The sequence below is a fragment of the Pantherophis guttatus genome, chromosome 18 (assembly GCF_059756535.1).
Source record: "Pantherophis guttatus breed Tessera chromosome 18, ASM5975653v1, whole genome shotgun sequence".
Classification (NCBI taxonomy): domain Eukaryota; kingdom Metazoa; phylum Chordata; class Lepidosauria; order Squamata; family Colubridae; genus Pantherophis; species Pantherophis guttatus.
The window spans coordinates 11,478,480-11,496,906 of NC_142080.1; the positions used below are offsets into that span (position 1 = coordinate 11,478,480).

At 47.8% G+C, this 18,427-nt stretch overlaps 1 protein-coding gene across 2 annotated transcripts; it reads right to left on the reverse strand.

Annotated features, from left to right (window-relative positions):
• Positions 1-624: 624 nt before the first annotated feature.
• LOC148111567 (uncharacterized) lies at positions 625-15,927 on the reverse strand. 2 transcript variants are annotated; one of them, XM_087880745.1, is made up of 6 exons: positions 14,981-15,927; positions 8,546-8,631; positions 4,277-4,350; positions 4,033-4,128; positions 2,911-2,996; positions 625-924 (listed from the first exon to the last, which is right to left on the reverse strand). In XM_087880745.1, exons 1-6 carry the CDS (start codon positions 15,016-15,018, stop codon positions 873-875), a joined length of 432 nt encoding a protein of 143 aa, XP_087736871.1. In that variant the 5' UTR covers positions 15,019-15,927; the 3' UTR covers positions 625-872. The 2 variants fall into 2 exon arrangements, with proteins under 2 accessions (XP_087736871.1, XP_087736872.1); XM_087880746.1 differs by lacking the exon at positions 14,981-15,927 and adding an exon at positions 7,105-7,208 and having other exon boundaries at positions 828-924; positions 8,546-8,953.
• Positions 15,928-18,427: the final 2,500 nt, after the last annotated feature.

The following is an 18,427-nucleotide window of genomic DNA, read 5'->3' on the forward strand; positions in this document are numbered from 1 at the left end:
TAGGAAGCACCATGGTAAAGTCCAATATCTGATAGCCTGGAAACATTTCCCTTTGTCTCAGGCTGAATGGGTGAATAAACGGGATGTCCGAGCTCCCAAGAAAATACAGCAATTCTATACCAAATACCCAGATAAACCATAATTATTGTATATATTCTGTTTCTCTCTTTTTTCCCTTTCTCTTATTTAGGAATAACTTCTCTTCTGCAAGAGGGGCCGAATGTCAGCCTCAGCTTTGCCTGCTTCAGCTGCCATAAGAAACGGGGGGAGGGACTAGTAAAGGGGGCGAAGGGGGGGAAGGTGCAGGAGGTGTTTTTTCCATTGTAGGACGTGTCTTCCCAAGAAACGAAAGTGAATCTCCAAAGGGGCCGGCTGACCAACTGCCCTACATTCCTGATGAATGACGTTGCCAGACGTGATGCCACCTGACCTTTGGGAGACCTTTGGATTGGATGATGGTCAATGGACATGGGGGGGGGAGAAGCTTAGTAGATGCTATTTCGCGCATTTTGCTCACTTCCAGCTTTACCTGGGTTGCGATCATTTCATATTCAGTAAAAGTACTAAGCTCTTTAAAATGATTGAGTTTGGGTTTTTCTTTCCTGGATATTGAAGGAAGCATACCTGACACCGCCGCTACCGTGCCGCCGAATCTGGGAGATCCTCGACTTACTACAGCCGCCGCCACCGTCCCCAGGGATCCTCGACCTGCGACCGCCTCACCTCCTCGCCTTCTTCCAGCCTTCGCCCAAGATGCAGGGGCCCAGCCATGGCATCCGACGCCCAGGGAGGGCTACGGGCCCGCCAGGAGCGAGCCGAGCCCCCCACCAGCAGGCCTAGGCCTAGGCCTGAGAGCAGCAATAAGGAGCTCCTCACCAGACGACCTCCGGCGCGAAATGAGCCTCGCGCATGCCCAGTCGCCACCTACAGGAAGTACAAGGAACATAGAGATAAGTACAAGGAACATAGAGATAAGTACAAGGAACATAGAGATAAGTCAGTTCAGACTGGCAACAAGCATTCCCCCAGCATATTGTGAGTTCACTCACATAAAGAACCATGGACAGCAACAGACTGTAAGTAATATAACTTTCACTGCTGACAATTACAAATTGAAATTAGATGGGGCCAATCTTTTGGAGTGGTACCACCAACTACAGATTGCTTTTCTGAAAGAAAATATGTTGTACTTATTTGATGACCCACCCAAGAAGCCATGGACTTTTGAGATTGACTGTTTGCACCACAGGGCTTACTATCTGCTAATGTCTAGCTTGTCACCCAGCATTTACCCCAGTCTTGGCCACCACTTAACCGTGGCAGAGATACTATAAAAAATACTTAATTTATTTTACAGTAAGAGTGCAGCCACTACAACCAAAATATCCAGGGAATTTTACTCAGCCAGGCATAAGGCAGGGACACCCATGGGGGAACATATACTCAAGCTAAACACCACCAGGGCAGAACTCATACAAAGGGGGGAAACCATTTCTGATAATATCATGAAAAGCATCATCATAAACTCCCTAAACCCCAGTTGGGAGAACTTTATCATGCAACTGGATAGTCTCAACATAGAGCACCTCTCTTTAGAGACGTTATCCAACAGGCTGATTGCGGAGGACAGCCTGAGAAGGGAACGCTCATCAAGCCTCAGGGAAAGCAGACCAACAAAAAGGGTAGACTTCCAGACCAGGGACCAAGATAAGCCAGAATGTTTTAACTGTGGGTCTAGGAATCACTATAGGAGAGATTGCCCAGAAACCAGAGGGACAGGGACCACAGCTACCATAGGGAAAGGCAAGGCCGCAAACCAGGTTACTCAGACAGGCGCTCCCCAGAAAGCAGGTTCAGGCACAGGGACTCACCCAACCCCAGGGACAGGAGAGGATATAGGGATAGCTCCAGGGATAGTCAGACTGGGTCACTATACGAACTTAGAGACCACCAACACCCAAACACCCAGGCAAAAGGAAGGAACACATGGTTCATTCACTCAGGAGCCACCAATCACACCACCAACAATAGGAACATACTGGAGGCATTCACACCTAAGGAATACCACATCAATGTAGCCAACCAGAACAAGGTATTGGTGAAAGGAGAAGGGAGCGCACACATAGATGGAATAGGGAAGATAGAGGGGGTACTATTCATCCCAGAAATACCCCACAATATATTAGCAACACTCAAACTAAGTAAAGACTTGGGCATTGAGACAACCTTCAGGGAAGGGAAAGCATATATGACCAAAGGAAAGAGAAGCATAGGAAAGATCATCATAGAAGGGGGACTATCCTACTTAGTGCCCCAAGAGCACTCAAACACTAACTCAGAAAGTAACGAGAAAGGGACAAGCATGCCCACAGAAAATAGAGGGGGTGAAGGAGAACACACCGCAGGAGGCAAACCCACCACAAACACAACACACAAAGGGAAACCACATATTGGCAAACCCATTCATGATGGGTGCGCCCACTTACTACACAGAAAACTAGGCCACGCTAGTTTTCCAATGGTACAAAAGATGAATGAATCGGCCTACCCGATAGTAATACATGAGGACAACAAAGCAGCCATAGACATATCCATGGCAGAAGCAGTAGGCCAAAGGTCCAGACATATAGACATTAAGCACAAACATGTCAGAGAATTAACAAACATTGGTTTTATTAAGGCTGTACATTGTGAGACCGCCGAGCAAGCCGCAGACATCCTGACCAAACCTCTACCCAGCAAACAACATGCCTACCTTACGACTAAATTAGGGGTACGGGTACAGAATACGCAAGCAGGTCCTGTCAGAAATAAATGCCTTACTCATGCCAGGGGTCAACAGGGACACAGTAGTCCAGGGGTTAACTACAATACTCACTTGGTCAGTACCACCCACTGACCACTCCTTACCTGAATCTCTGCCCACAAGTATAAAAAGTAGACACACTCTTCCCCGACTTCCACTTCCAGATGCAGTATGTGATGTAATGATGAACCTGTAAATAAAAGAGACTTATTCAAATGATTGACTCGTGCCAGTTATTGGGCCTGATCCATGGATTCTGTAACAATATGGTAGCAGAGGATGGTTTTATGGCCCAATAACTCCCGATCACGCAATGAGGACACATCGCTGCCAACGAGATGGCAACGACACCGAAGCAACGAGAGGGCAACCCAGCGGGATCGCCAGGGAAGGCAGAAACCTCGATCGACCCCAAGGCCACCGCAACAGAAGAAAAGGGGGAGGTCAAGAAAGGAAAAATAGCAGACCATGATGACCGGGAGGAAGAAAGACTACGACTCGACGTCCTATGATTACTAAAGGAGCGAGCCAGCGACAAGAACCTTCTCGCGGACCTGCGAAGCTTCATAATGGACCGCGATGTGGCGAGGAGCGAGGAAGACTAGGATCCGGAGCTCGAAAAGCTGAACTCGGTGAGTGGATCGCCCCAAAAAGACCCCACAGCAGTCACCGAGCCGCGAAGCCCCGCTCAAAATTTGAAACGGCGGCCATCTTTGACCACGTGGTCGGACAAGATGGCCGACTCCCGTCCAATCGGTAGCCAGAATTCAAAATGGCCGGCGCGCGAAAAATACCCGACCCTAAGCGGCGAAGAAAGTGACCGGGGTGAGGGGACAGAATCCGATTCGGACTCCAGATGCACCCCGACCGAGTGGCAAGTCGATAAGGCCATGAAGACCCTTGCCGCCGCCTTCAGCCCAGGCCTCAAAATCGCAAAAGGGGAACCGGAGGGGCCCAAGCAAAAAGGAAAGCGAGGAGAGGGGCACCGGAACACCCACCCGAGGACTACCGATGCCCACGCCAGCGCGCCAACCCCCCTACGCACCCCAAGGACACTGCGCCTCCGATCGCCCAGGCCACGCACCCCAGAACGCAGGGATTGGGGCAGCTACCTGCATTCGTCACCGGGACTCCAACGCCATCAGGATCTTCACTTTGACGAAGCCGCTGCAAGACGACACCTTCTGGAGCACACCTGGACCCCCAAGACCGAAGCCGAGGCCTACCTGAGAGATAGAGACCTCTACGCCGGAGCTGCAATGAACAGGTCCTTCCACGATGACGGCAGAGCTGAAATGGACTTCGCGCATGCGCTGTTTCACCTAGAGGAAGAAAAAAGAAAAAAATTACAGAGAGGGACTTTTAAACTGCCGGCAAGCGTTCCCATGCCGTACTGCTGTTATAGGCACATAAAGAACCATGGACAGCAGCCTGCAGTAAGTAATTTTACAAATAATGCTGGGAACTTACCAAGTGACTTTCCAAAGTTGAGGATGGATGGGGGCAATATCCTAGAGTGGTCACAGCAGCTTCAGGTGGTGTTCCTAAAAGAAAACATGTCACATTTTATTAATGACCCCCCAGAGAGACCATGGACTTTAGAGTTGGACTGTATTGCACCATAGGGCATTTTACCTTTTAATTTCTAGCATATCTCCCACAATTTACCATAGCATTGGTCACAATCTCACTGTGTCAGAAATCATACAAAAAATGTTTGGGTTATTTTACAGTGAAAGTGTGGCAACCACTACCCAGATTTCCAAAGATTTCTTCTCTGCCAGAGTCAAACCGGGGACCCCCATAAGCGAGCACCTGGTGTCCCTAAACGCTACCAGGGCAGAACTACACCTTAGGGGGGAAGTCATATCAGATCAGATCATGAAGAGTGTAATAATTAACTCTTTAGATCACTCATGGGACAGCTTCTTAGCACACTTAGATACTGTTAGTCTAGGCCTCCTGTCCGTTGAGAAGCTGTCTAACAAACTGATCGCTGAAGACAATCTGAAAAGGAGCCGCTCTGGTCCCTCCAGAGAACATAAACACGAAAAGAAAGTAGCCTTCCAAGACAGGCAGCATGGCGTAACAGAGTGCTATAGCTGCGGGTCAAGGGGACATCTCAAGAGAGACTGCCCCAAGAACCACAGAGAGAGAAGCAGACCGGAACATAGATTCAGACAGAAAGAGAGACACACTTCTGAAGAGAGGTACAGAACGCAGGGACTCACCCAATCCCAGAGACAGGAGGGGGAACAGGGATAGTTCACGTGACAGCAGAACAGGATCATTATATGGGATAGGGGAGCGCACCCACATAACATGTCAGGATGGGGAGGCCAACTCGTGGCTTCTGGACTCTGGGGCCTCCAACCACACGACCTATAACCAAAAACTGCTCTCCTCATTCACAGAGGAGAATTTTTCAATCAAGGTTGCAAACCAAAGCGAGGTTAAGGTAACAGGCAGGGGGGTAGTTACGCTACCAGGCATAGGGAAAATAGAGGGGGTATTACTGGTCCCGGAGATACCCCACAACATATTGGCTGCATTAAAACTCAGTGAAGAATCAGGGATCAAGGTAACCTTTGCAGAAGGGAAGGCTCACGTCAGCAAGGGTAGAGAGGGAGTAGGTAGAGTGACAATCAAGCAAGGGCTACCATACATAACATTCCATGAGAATAACACACCCAGCATATACACCAACTCAGAATACACGAAGGACACTAACCAGGACAAAGCTGAGGAAGAACAGGTGAATGAGAGAGAGACAGAGAGTGAGGAGAACATGACACATGAAACACACTCCACCAAACACACCCAGGGAAGGCCATCGATAGGCAAACTCATGCACGACGACTGTGTTCACTTACTACACCGGAGACTAGGGCACGCCAGTTTCCCCGTAATCCAAAAAATGGCCAACTGTACCGAGGGCGTCAAAATAAAGAGTTGTGAAAATTACCTCGAGTGCTCGGTGTGCTAATGTTCTAAGCTAAAGGTCAAACCCAGACCTAAGAAATCCTCACGCGCCACCAAACAAGTATTCAATTTAGTCCATATGGATCTGGTGGGGCCCCTAAGGCCATCCATCAAATACAAGAAAAGATACTTTCTCACCATCGTAGACGATTATAGTCGTTATGGCTTCGTCTATACTCTAAAACGAAAGGATGAGGCCTTCCAAAAATTCAAAGAGTTCTACAAAAGGGTAGAGACTCAAAACAACACACAAATCAAACAAATCATGACCGACAGAGGATCTGAGTTCCTGTCAAAGGATTTCTCTCATTGGCTCAGATCCAAAGGCGTGCTTCACTTTACGTCATCCCCGTTCTCGGCCTTTCAGAACGGTGTCGCAGAACGACGGAATTCCACGCTACAGACTATGATCAGGTGCGCTTTAGAGGACGCGGGAATTGGTCAACATTTTTGGTCTGAGGCCTTAGTTTACTCAAACTACACACTCAACAGAACCTGGTCCAGTGTAATAGACAAAACGCCATACGAACTCATGTACAACAAAAAACCACAGATAGCACACCTACATGTATTCGGCGTAACTGCTGATGTCCATATACCCAAACAGCTGCGCAGGAAGGGGGACAAAGTATCCAGGAGACTGAGATTTATGGGGTACGAGCCAGGTACCAAGGGGTTCAGATTTGTGGACAATAACGACAGATTCGTGATCTCTAGGACAGCGGTATTCCATGAACAAGCTAACTGGTCCAGGATACACCTCAACGAGGTATCCACCAGGCAGGAGACTAGGCCAGACGAGCAAGTGCAAGATAAACACGAAACGGCAGATAGACAGGAAAGGAAGGAACACAAACCCAAGCTCCAAGGCATCAAGGTTGAGGAATGGAAAGGGAATCACCCCAAGATAAGTGTAGACTCACTAACACAAAAGGAAGCCAGGTACTTACATGACACCGAACAAACGACAGATAGGCCAGTCAGATCAACCAGGAACCAATTACCAAGAAGGTTAAATGACTATGTGATGCACATACACACGAACCATATCACACCTAACTCATATGAAGAGGTATTGAGACTACCACAAGAGGAGAGGTCGAAATGGGAATCAGCCATGGCCAAGGAAATGGACAGTCTGAGAGAGCTAGAAGTTTACATTCCAGCCGAGGTTCCAGAGGGCAAAAATACGATAGGTACCAGGTGGATCTTCAAAATCAAGAACCTGGAGGGTGGCCAAAACCTGTACAAGGCTAGGCTGGTTGCCCAGGGATTTGCCCAGAGGTTCCCAGAAGACTACACTGACACTTACTCACCAACTGTAAGGACTGAAAGTGTCAAGAGTGCCCTGGTCATCGCTTCCCTGCTAGGACTAGAGGTACATCAGTTCAATGTATAGACAGCTTACCTGCATGCCAACCTAGATAAGGAAATATACGTTAGGGCACCACACAGTAAAGAGACCAACAGGGGGGGACACCTGGCTACTTCACAAAAACCTATATGGACTGAAACAATCCGGCAAACGCTGGTATGAGTGCCTGGTTGAGGTCCTGAAGTCAATCGGATTTACAGCAACCATAGCCGACAACTGTTTTTTCACTAGGAGAGAGGGGGATTCACCAGAATACATCCTAGTCTACGTGGACGACATACTTTACATCAGTAAACACGAAGGGAACCGCAACGCCTTCGCCAATAAACTAAGTGAACACTTCACATTAAAATACCTAGGGAAAATAAACAGATACCTAGGCGTGCAGGTCAACGAAACACCTAAGGGCTTTCAACTGTCCCAGAAAGAAAAGATAGAAGAAATACTACACAAATGCAACATGGCAGATGCCAAGGGGTGTGAATCACCCATGCAGCCGGACTTCCTAAAAAATACACATGGTGAATCACCCGAGTTTGAAGACAACACACTGTACAGGTCAGTCATAGGCTCTCTTTTATATATCGCCAACTGGACCAGGCCAGATATTGCATTATCAGTTAATCTATTGTCCAGGCACATAGGCAAACCCACCATGTACCACTGGGACGCTGTAAAGAGGGTACTGAGGTACCTGAAGCAAAGTGCCGACGCATGTCTAGTCCTAGAACCAGAGCCGTCCAATGAGCCCGTCCTCTCCTGCTATGCTGATGCTGACTGGGCCGGTGACACCAAAAGCTGGAAAAGCACATCAGGATACGTATTCTACTTGAACAATAGTCCGGTGCATTGGTACACGGGTAAGCAAAACTTAGTGGCCACTTCAACCACAGAGGCGGAGTACATATGCCTATCCAAGGCCGCAAACAACCTCATCTGGTTTGACGACCTACTCGCCAGTGTGTGGTGCAAACCTGCGTATCCGATAAACATCTACGAAGACAACAAGGCCGCTATAGAAATCTCCATGGCCGACGCGGTAGGGCAGAGATCCAGGCATATTGACATAAAGTACAAGCATGTGAGACAGCTCTCTAAAATCGGATTTGTAAAGGCCATACATTGCGACACAGAAGAACAGACTGCAGACATACTCACGAAACCACTACAGGGCAGGCAACACTCACACCTGGTATCCAAACTCAATATCCACCCTTGGGCACCATTTAAACAGTCAGATCCACAGCCACAGGTCAGGCATTTAGAGGGGGATTTGTCAGAAATAAATGCCTTACTCATGCCAGGGGTCAACAGGGACACAGTAGTGCAGGGGTTAACTACAATACTCACTTGGTCAGTACCACCCACTGACCACTCCTTACCTGAATCTCCGCCCACAAGTATAAAAAGTAGACACACTCTTCCCCGACTTCCACTTCCAGATGCAGTATGTGACGTAATGATGAACCTGTAAATAAAAGAGACTTATTCAAATGATTGACTCGTGCCAGTTATTGGGCCTGATCCATGGATTCTGTAACAGGTCCAACTGTTGGGCATTTAGAGGGGGATTTGTTATGTGTAAATGCCCACCATTCACCATCCCAGGTATGATAAGGGTTAACTCTACATCCACCTAGATCCTCCCCTGACCCCTCCTTCCCTTAGCTCCGCCTCCCAGGTACTTAAGTCATGGTCCAGGCGTCCAGGGGCCACTTCCAGCTAAATACCTGTAATAGAAACGTTGATCAATAAAGAGCATTGGTTCACTGCATCCTGTGTTTGGATTCATTGGGGAAGATCCTAGAAATCAGTCTCAGGGAGGAGGGAGGGAGAGAAAGAAGGAGGGAGGGAGACACAGAAGGCGAAAGTGAGGGAGAGGAAAGGTTAGAGGGGAAGAAAGGGAGGGAAGGGAAGAGTGAAAAAGAGAGAGGGAGGGTGAGAGAGAGTGGGAGGCGAGAGGGAGGTTGAGGAATTCTCTCAATGGAGTAATTCATTGAGTAATTGAATTCACATCATGATTTCTCTAGCTTGGTGATTTTCTTCTCCCTAACCAGCAGATCTCGTCTGAGCTCTCCATATTTGCTCTTTTGGGAACTTAGTCAGCTTCTCTAAACTGGGGCTGAAGGTGATGTTCAGAGAGGCCAACACCTACCTGCCCCGTCCCGATCTAAGAGAGAAGACCATCGGGAAGGTTTTCTTCTCGGAGGTGAGGAGACCTTGGGATGCACCCCAATATTCTGGACAGCCATTGGTCTGAGGTTGTAGAGCAGGGGTCCTCCAACGTTTTAAACAGGGGGCCGATTCATTTTTTTTGCCTTTCTCCTTCCTAAGCCCCCGTTTAAATTGTTTTTAAAGACTTTTAATTTGAAGGAGTTCTTTACAAGCCCAGAGCTGCTTTTCCAGGCTGCACCGGCGAGATCACCCCTCAGCTGGCCCTCAGCTGGCCTTGCAGCTGGCTCGCTGGGAGATAAGGCAGTTAGGGGCGGGGCAAGGGGCGGGGCTTAATCACACCACCCCGCGGGCCGTATTCTTTGCCCGTGGGCCGTAGTTTGAGGGTGCCTGTTGTAGAGGGTCTGCTGCTTGAGCAGGGGGTCTCCAAGGTCTTCTGCTAGTCTGTTAATCGGTGGAAGGGCTTCCCTCCAGAAGTTCTTGGTGGGGAAGGTGGGAGGAAGAAAAGAAGGAAGGATGGAAGGAAGGAAGCAGAGGGAGGGAGGAAGGAAGGAAGCAGAGAGAGTGAGTGAGTGAGTGAGTGAGTGAGGGAGGGAGGGAGGAAGGAAGGAAGGAAGGAAGGAAGGAAGGAAGGAAGGAAGGAAGCAGAGGGAGGGAGGGAGGGAGGGAGGAAGGAAGGATGGAAAGAAGGAAGGAAGGAAGGAAGGAAGGAAAGAAGGAAGGAAGGAAGGAAGGAAGGAAGGAAGGAAGGAAGGATGGAAGGATGGAAGGAAGGAAGGAAGCAGAGGGAGGGAGGGAGGGAGGGAGGGAGGAAGGAAGGATGGAAAGAAGGAAGGAAGGAAGGAAGGAAGGAAGGAAGGAAAGAAGGAAGGAAGGAAGGAAGCAGAGGGAGGGAGGGCGGATGGGAGGAAGGGAGGAAGGCAGACTCAATGACCCCAAATTCCTTTTACTCTTTGCATTATAGGCAGTTTTGTATTTTTACAACTGTCATTTACACTACCTTTTCCCATAGTATAGTCCTCGACATATGACCGTCATAGAACCTCCAGTGGTCACTAAGTGATCGCAGCAGTCCTTAAGCCAATGCCGTGGTCGAATACTTAGGATAAACAAGATCTTTCAGTGATTTCCTTCTATAGATTGTCCTCGTCTTACGACCACAACTGAGCCCCAAATTTCTGCTGCTAAGCGAAACAGTTCTTCAGCAAGTTTTGCCCCACTGTACGACCTGCAGTTGTTAAGTTAGTCACACGGTTCTTAAGTGAATCCGGTTTCCCCATTGACATGGCCTATCAGACGGTCACTGATGGCTTGGTGGGAGAGGTGGGGAGGGGAGAGATGGGGAACTCATCAAATTTGCAGATGACACCAAGCTGGCAGGAATAGCCAACACTCCAGCAGATAGGCTCAAGATACGGAAGGATCTTGACAGATCTTGAACATTGGGCGCTATCTAACAAAATGAAATTCAAGAGTGAAAAAAGCCAGGTTCTACTTTTAGGGAAGAAAAACCAAATGCACAGGTAACGTAGACGTGGTCCCTTGCTCAATAGTGGTGACTGTGAGAGGGGTCTTGGAGTCCTAGCGGACAACCATTTAGATAGGAGCCAGCCGTGTGCAGCAGCTGCCAAAAAAGCCAACACAGTTCTGGGCTGCGTAAACAGAGGGAGAGAATCAAGAGCCCGTGAAGTCTTAATACCACTGGAGGCGAAAACATATGAAGAACGGTTGCAGGAACTGGGTAATTTAATTTAATTTAATTAATTGAATTTATATGCTGCCCCTCTCTGAAGACTCAGGGCGGCTATGTCTAGTTTGATGAAGAGAAGGACTAGGGGAGACAGGATAGCAGTCTTCCAATATCTCAGGGGCTGCCCCAAAGAAGAAGGGGGCAGGAGAAGAAGCAACGGGTGGAAACTCATCAAGGAGAGAAGCAACCGAGAACTAAGGAGAGATTTCCTGACCGTTAGAACATTCACCCAGTGGGACAACTTGCCTCCAGAAGTTGAAGCTGAAGTTGAAACTCCAACCACACTGGAAGCTTTTCAGAAGAGATTGGTCTGAGATGATTGTAGGGTCACCTGCCTGAGCTAGGGGTTGGACTAGAAGGCCTCCAAGGTCCCTTCCAACTCTCTTATTCTGAAATAATTGGAGAATTCTACTCAGTTCAAAGTTCAACTGATTAAGACAATAGCTGTGACTCGTGGAAACAGCAGATAGTTATGTTCAGTGAAGGCATTCAAAATACACAAAGACATTATTAATAGGGTATATTTCTCACAGACGCTGGGACCCTGAACGTAACACGATCTCATATTGTTGTTTGACTTATTAGCGTTTATTTCATGTCTAAAGTCTCTTCCAGTAATGAAACTATTTGTGTCCAATCCAGAAAACGTTCAGCAAGTGAATGGCAGCTCAAATCTCTGGAGAAAGCGCAGACACCTTGATGTGCCGTGTAACCCCGTGAGAAAGAAGGAATGGTTAGGTGCAAAACTGACGGTAGGGAGATCTGATGCCATGAAGGTTGTTCAAAGCTGAAGAGGCCAAGAAACTCGAAATTTAAAGAGCTGCCGGTGTTTAAAGCAACTGGAGCAAACTCAGCTCTGAAACCAGAAGCTGCATTGAATCACCAAAATCGCCCCCCCCCTTCAAAACAAACTTTCTTTCTTTCTTCATCTAAGTGAAAGGATTGTCCATCTCACAAAGGAAGAGATTCTGGATGGTCTGCAAGGAAACTGAAACGCAGGCAACCCTTGACTTGCCATCACAATCTAGGCCAAAATTGAGGTTGCTAAGCGAGACGGTCCTTAAGTGAGTTTTGCCCCATTTTACAACCTTTCTTGCCACCGTTGTTAAGTGAATCCCTAGAGTGGAAACTAGACAGCCACTTATCCGAAATGCTATAGGTTCTCCTGCTTGAACAGGGGGCTGGAACAGAAGCCCTCCAAGATCCCTTCCAGCTCATTCTATTCTATTCTATTCTATTCTATTCTATTCTATTCTATTCTATTCGATTCGATTCGATTCTACTCTACTCTACTCTACTCTACTCTACTCTACTCTACTCTACTCTACTCCAGTTCCAACACTCACTCTTCACAACAGGATGGATCATAGGCTGAAAAAGCTTCCCTTCCTGAAGAAGGACAGCAAGGAGTCAGAGTCACAAATCAGCAACAATGACCTGTGTCAGTGGGACAACCAGGAAGTCCTCTTCTCTGGCTCCCACCCATCTGGTTCTTTAGCCAGAACCATGGAGGCCTTGCCTCTGATTGTGACGTCTTCCCCAGTTCAATTGGAGGTCAGGAAGAAGGTTCAGCCTCCAGCGCTGGTGCTCCCTGATTTGGTGCGCAGGACATCTGCCAGGACTCCTCTGAAGGCTTCTCAGGGGGAGATGAAGCCTGGCCTGAAAGAGCCCCCTCCCTTTCCAAGGAGGCCCAAGAGGGAAAGGCCTTGGGGGAGTAAACGCTCACCAGACACCGTCCTGCCTTCATATCCAGGTATAGGCGCTACAGGGCTGGGCTACCTATGGAACCACCTTGTCCCATCACATCAGCCCATCCCACACTACCAATCAATCTATCTATCAGAACACAGCCAGAAGGGACCTTGAAGGTCTTCTAGTCCAACCTCCTGCTCAAGAAGGAGATGCTACACAATCCCAGACAAATGCCTATCCAGTCTCTTCTTAAAAGCCTCCAGTGATGAAGCACTCACAACTTCTGGTGGCAAGAAGTTCCACTGGTTGATTGTCCTCACTGTTAGGAAGTTTCTCCTTAATTCCAGGCTGCTTCTCTCCATGAGTAGCTTCCATCCGTTGCTTCTCTTCCTGCCTTCTGCTGCTTTGGAAAATAAGTTGACCCCCTCCGCCATATATGGAATTGGAAAAAATTCCAATTCCATATATGGAGTTCAAAGTTCCTCCTCAAGACGGTTGTCTAAGAATATGAAGATCAGGGACTCGAGAGTTATGACACGTTTGACCCTTCCCTCAGGATCAGTCTGGTCTAAGCACATTTTTTTCTCTCTTCGCTTTGAGAAGACTTGTCCCGTCGAATTGCCCATCAATCTCTGTCTGTCTCTTCTTCTCAGAACTCTCTGACGAGTCCTTTAAAATTTTATGGGAGAGCAAGAAGCCGCTAAAAGGCAGACCCATCAAGGAAGTCCTCATGAACCTCATGATTTAGCAATGCAGTGCAAGCCATCAAAAATTTAATATTATGTGCCGGCTATCAGGAGGAGTTCAGTCAGTTGGAGAAGGTTAGATGCTGGGACATGACGGTGACTCCTGATGGTTTGTTCGAAGCCATTTTCTTCCTGGTCCTGTAAGAAATTAAAAGACAAAAGAGGTTGGCTACAAGTGGCAGCGGGTGGGAGAGGGAGGGGAGGGGAGAGGGAGAGGAAGAAGAAAAGGCAGAGAGAGAGAGAAAGCTAGAGAGAGTGGGGAGAGGGAGGGGAGGGGAGAGGGAGGGGGAGAGAGAGAGGGAGAGGGAGGGGAGAGGAAGAGGAGAGAGGGAGGGAGAAAGAGAAAGAGGGAAAGAGAGAGGGAGGTGGAGAGAGAGGGAGAGGAAGAGGAGAGAGGGAGGGAGAAAGAAAGAGGGAAAGAGAGAGAGAGGGGAAGAGAGAGAGGGAGAGGGAGGGGAGAGGGAGACAGAGAGGGAGGGAGAGAAAGAGAGAGAAAGAGAGGGAGGGTGAGAAATATTCTAAATGGAGTAATTCATTGAGTAATTGAATTCACATCATGATTTCTCTAGCTTGGTGATTTTCTTCTCCCTAACCAGCAGATCTCATCTGAGCTCTCCGTGTTTCCTCTTTTGGGAATTTAGTCAGCTTCTCTAAACTGGGGCTGAAGGTGATGTTCAGAGAGGCCAACACCTACCTGCCCCGTCCCGATCTAAGAGAGAAGACCATCGGGAAGCTTTTCTTCTCGGAGGTGAGGAGACCTTGGGATGCACCCCAATATTCTGGACAGCCATTGGTCTGAGGTTGTAGAGCAGGGGTCCTCCGACGTTTTAAAGAGGGGGCCGATTCACAGTCCCTCAGACTGTTGGGGGACCGGACGGGGTGGGTGGGCATGGCTAGGTGGTCATGTGACTGGGTGGGCGTGGCCAATTTAACTGTCTATTTTCTGGCTTTTCTCCTTCCTAAGCCCCCGTTTAAATTGTTTTTAAAGACTTTTAATTTGAAGGAGTTCTTTACAAGCCCAGAGCTGCTTTTCCAGGCTGCACCGGCGAGATCACCCCTCAGCTGGCCCTCAGCTGGCCTTGCAGCTGGCTCGCTGGGAGATAAGGCAGTTAGGGGCGGGGCAAGGGGCGGGGCTTAATCACACCACTCCGCGGGCCGTATTCTTTGCCCGTGGGCCGTAGTTTGAGGGTGCCTGTTGTAGAGGGTCTGCTGCTTGAGCAGGGGGTCTCCAAGGTCTTCTGCTAGTCTGTTGATCGGTGGAAGGGCTTCCCTCCAGAAGTTGTTGGTGGGGAAGGTGGGAGGGAGGGAAAAGAAGGGAGGGAGGGAGGGAGGGAGGGAGGGAAAAGAAGGGAGGGAGGGAGGGAGGGAGGAAGGAAGGAAGACTCAATGACCATAATTTCCTTTTACTCTTTGCATTATAGGCAGTTTTGTATTCTTACAACTATCATTTACATTACCTTTTGCCATACTGTAGTCCTCGACATATGACTGTCATAGAACCTCCAGTGGTCACTAAGTGATTTCAGCAGTCCTTAAGCCAATGCCGTGGTCGAATACTTAGGATAAACCAGATCTTTCAGTGATTTCCGTCTAAAAGTTGTCCTCGATATACGACCACAACTGAGCCCCAAATTTCTGTTGCTAAGCGAAAGTTCTTAAGCAAGTTTTGCCTCATTGTTTGACCTTCCTTGCCACAGTTGTTAAGTGAATCGCTGCAGTGCAGTTCTTACGGTGGTCAATCTGATGAATTAGTGAATCTGGTTTCCCCATTGACTTGGCCTATCAGACGGTCACAAAAGGGATCACGTAACCTCGAAACACTGCGACCGTCATAAATATGGACCGGCAAGTACCCAAATTTCGATCACATGACCATGAGGATGCTACAATGGTCTGAAAGTCTGAAGAATGGGCATGTCCCTTTTGTCAGTGCCGTTGTGACTTTCAGTGGTCACTAACCGAGGACTGTATTTTCTTTTTCTCTCCCCGTAAGGGCTGAAAGTGGCATCTTTAGTCGAGGCTCTCGGGGCAGTTCCCTTCCTTGGCTTGGCTAATGCTCCGTATCTCCACTCTTCTTCCTCAGCTGCTGTATCACCCGGAGGTTGGAGACTTCTTTATGACGCCAGACATTCTCGAGGTTCTCCTGGAATGGATGATTCAGCCGTATCCTCTTATCCAGATCTTTAGCGTGAGAGGACTGGGATATGTTCTTCAGCACCCCTTGGAGGTAAGAGATGGGGGGCAGGAAGTGAGTGGCTTCCAAGGTAGTAGCAGGTGTGGCCTCACTCTCTGGGAAGTCTTCAAGGCTGGGGAGGACAGAAGAAGGAGAAGAAGACAATCATCAGGAACAGGATGGACTCAGCTAGAGTGGTGTCTCTTCTACAAAGATGGGCGCACCCCTGGAAGATCTGAAGGATCAAGTAAATACACATAAAGCCTATGAAAAGGAAAGGGAAAAAAAAGGGAGGATACATGGGATGAGGGTGTGGCTAACTGATGAGGACTTATAGGTCCGTGATAGATCTATCATAGTCTCCTTAGTCTCCCAATGGGCAGCAGAGTGTTTGCTGGCTGCCAGAAAAAAAAAGCCCAGCATCAGACGCTTGGCCACTGGTTCAGATTTATGACCGTTGCTGTGTCCCAAAGTCAAGCGATCACAGTTTGTGACCTTCTGACAAGGAAAGTCAGTGGGGAAACCAGATTCACTTAACAACCATGTTTCTAACTTGAGAGCTGCAGTGATTCACTTAACAGATGTGACAAGAAAAGTCCTAAAATATCTTTAAAAGGTCATTCCCATATCCTCTTCCCCCTCCCTCTCCCCTCCTTCCCTCCTTCCCTCTTTCCCTCCATCCCTCCCTCCCTTTCTTCCCTCCTTCCCTCTTTCCCTCCCTCCCTCCCTCCCTCCCTTAATTCCTTCCTTCCTTCCTTCCTTCCTTCCTTCCTTCCTTCCTTCCTTCCTTCCTTCTTTCCTCAACAACTGTTTCTAACTCAACAACTGCAGTGGTTCACTTAACAACCATGGCAAGAAAGTTCGTAAAATGGGGGGAAATCCACTTAACAACTGTCTTGCTTCAGAACAGCAATGTTGGGCTCACTTGTGTCGTAAGTCGAGGACCGCCCATATATTCCTCTGGGTTGGTATCTCCCTGTGAAGGAGCCAGGGTTGCCAACTGATCTGACGGCAGGAAGCTTACGTTGCTCCTGGGCCTTTGCTGCTTCTTCTCTGCAGCAATGAAAGCCTTCCGAAGCACGGAAACCCTGGTCCACTCCCGAAGTTTGCTTTCCAAGGAAGCCCAGGCAGGTAAAACGTTGGCCATTCCCCTGCCACATCTGCTGAGGAGTTGGCAAGCCACACCGCACCCTCCGTGGCTGAGAGTTCAGTGGGCCGTCCCTCACGGAGGGCCTCTGCGCCACCGGAAGTGCCAGGGACCCCAAAACTGGTCAAGGGGGGGGAGGTTTCCAGGAGCAGCGTGTCTCCAAAATTAACCCAAAGGTGCTTTTCCCAGAATGACCCAGTTGGAAGTTGGAGCAGTGGTGAAATTCAAAAATTTTCCCTACCGGTTCTGTGGGCGTGGCTTGGTGGGCAGTTGACCGGGTGGGCGTGGCTTGGTGGTTATGTGACTGGGTGGGCGTGGCTGCACAACTGACTCACACGCAATGCAAAAGCGGCTGAACTTCACACAAAATGGCCCCTGCAACAAGCAGGAACCTCATAGACAATCAGGCACAGCTGATTTCTCACAGCTGATTGGTAGTAAAAAAATGCTAAAAAAAAGTTTTAAAAAAGCCTGGTTCAGCTGATTGTCGTACTTTTTAAAGCATTTTTAAACTATCGGTTTGGGCAAAAGGTAGCAATTATTACTATCGGTTCGGGCTCACCTGCCCAAACTGGTAGCATTTCACCCCTGCCTTGGAGGCCTTCTACTCCAAACCACTTCTTTTTTTTTATTAAAAAGTTTTTTTTAATTTTACACATATTTTCCCTTCCCTCCTCCCCCCTCCTGCCCAACCCTCCCACCCCCACCCCCCCGACTTCCCAGAGCAAATACAGGCTATAGCATTTAACAAACATATAAAAAAAACATAAGCTAACTATCTATAGATTTATCTCCCTTTTACACTTTAACTCCCCTTGTTCGTATCTGAATATAACTATTTAAACCAATTATTGTTTGAAAATAATCAATCCAACTTCATTCTTGTCCGTTCTTCAATAATACGCAAGTCTTCTTTCTTCCAGCATTGCACAATCAGCACCCAATTACAATTAACCATCACATCTCCAACCCTTACATATATTAACCCATTGACAAAATATTTTAACCAATCTTAAATAAACTATATTGTAAAAACCTTATTTCTAGTCATTACCCCATAAACTCATATTAATTCTTCCTGGGAACATGCCTTACTTAATAACTTTGCATAAACTTATTCATCTTATTCTCTACAAATACACTGCTTATAATCAAATAACATCTTCACTATTTGATATCTATAAAAAATATTGTAAAAGACCTTCCCTCAACCCTTGCACCACTTATATTTTCCTTATACCCCACAAGTTTATATTTATTCTTCAACAAAACATTCTTTACAAGCTTATATAAATTTTCAGCAAAGCATTCCTTAAAATTAACTTTAGTGTTAATATACTTCAGGACAAAAGTGAAAGTTTGGTCAGTAGCCCATAACAATTCAAACGTAAGATTACTTAATATAACTTTTCAAAACAAATCATGTCCCTAAATAAAAGTCTAGTCATTCATTTTCACTACTACTATCCTCCCCAGGCAAAAAGATTGTAATTTTTCCATCTCGATTTTTTCCTGACTTTTTTGCGAATCTTCTTCTTCAGTCTTATTCCTCCATCTCATCATGTTGAGAAACTGACCGGGACA

Excerpts from the sequence above, each read along its gene's own strand:
- LOC148111567 (XM_087880745.1), bottom strand. The coding sequence starts at position 15,018 with ATGACAGTCATATGTCGAGGACTACAGTATGGCAAAAG. Across the intron at positions 8,632-14,980 it reads GGACTACAGTATGGCAAAAG|GTTCATCATTACGTCACATA; the intron begins GTAATGTAAATG and ends TTTTATTTACAG. Across the intron at positions 4,351-8,545 it reads ACTTGTGGGCGGAGATTCAG|GAACACCACCTGAAGCTGCT; the intron begins GTAAGGAGTGGT and ends GTTTTCTTTTAG.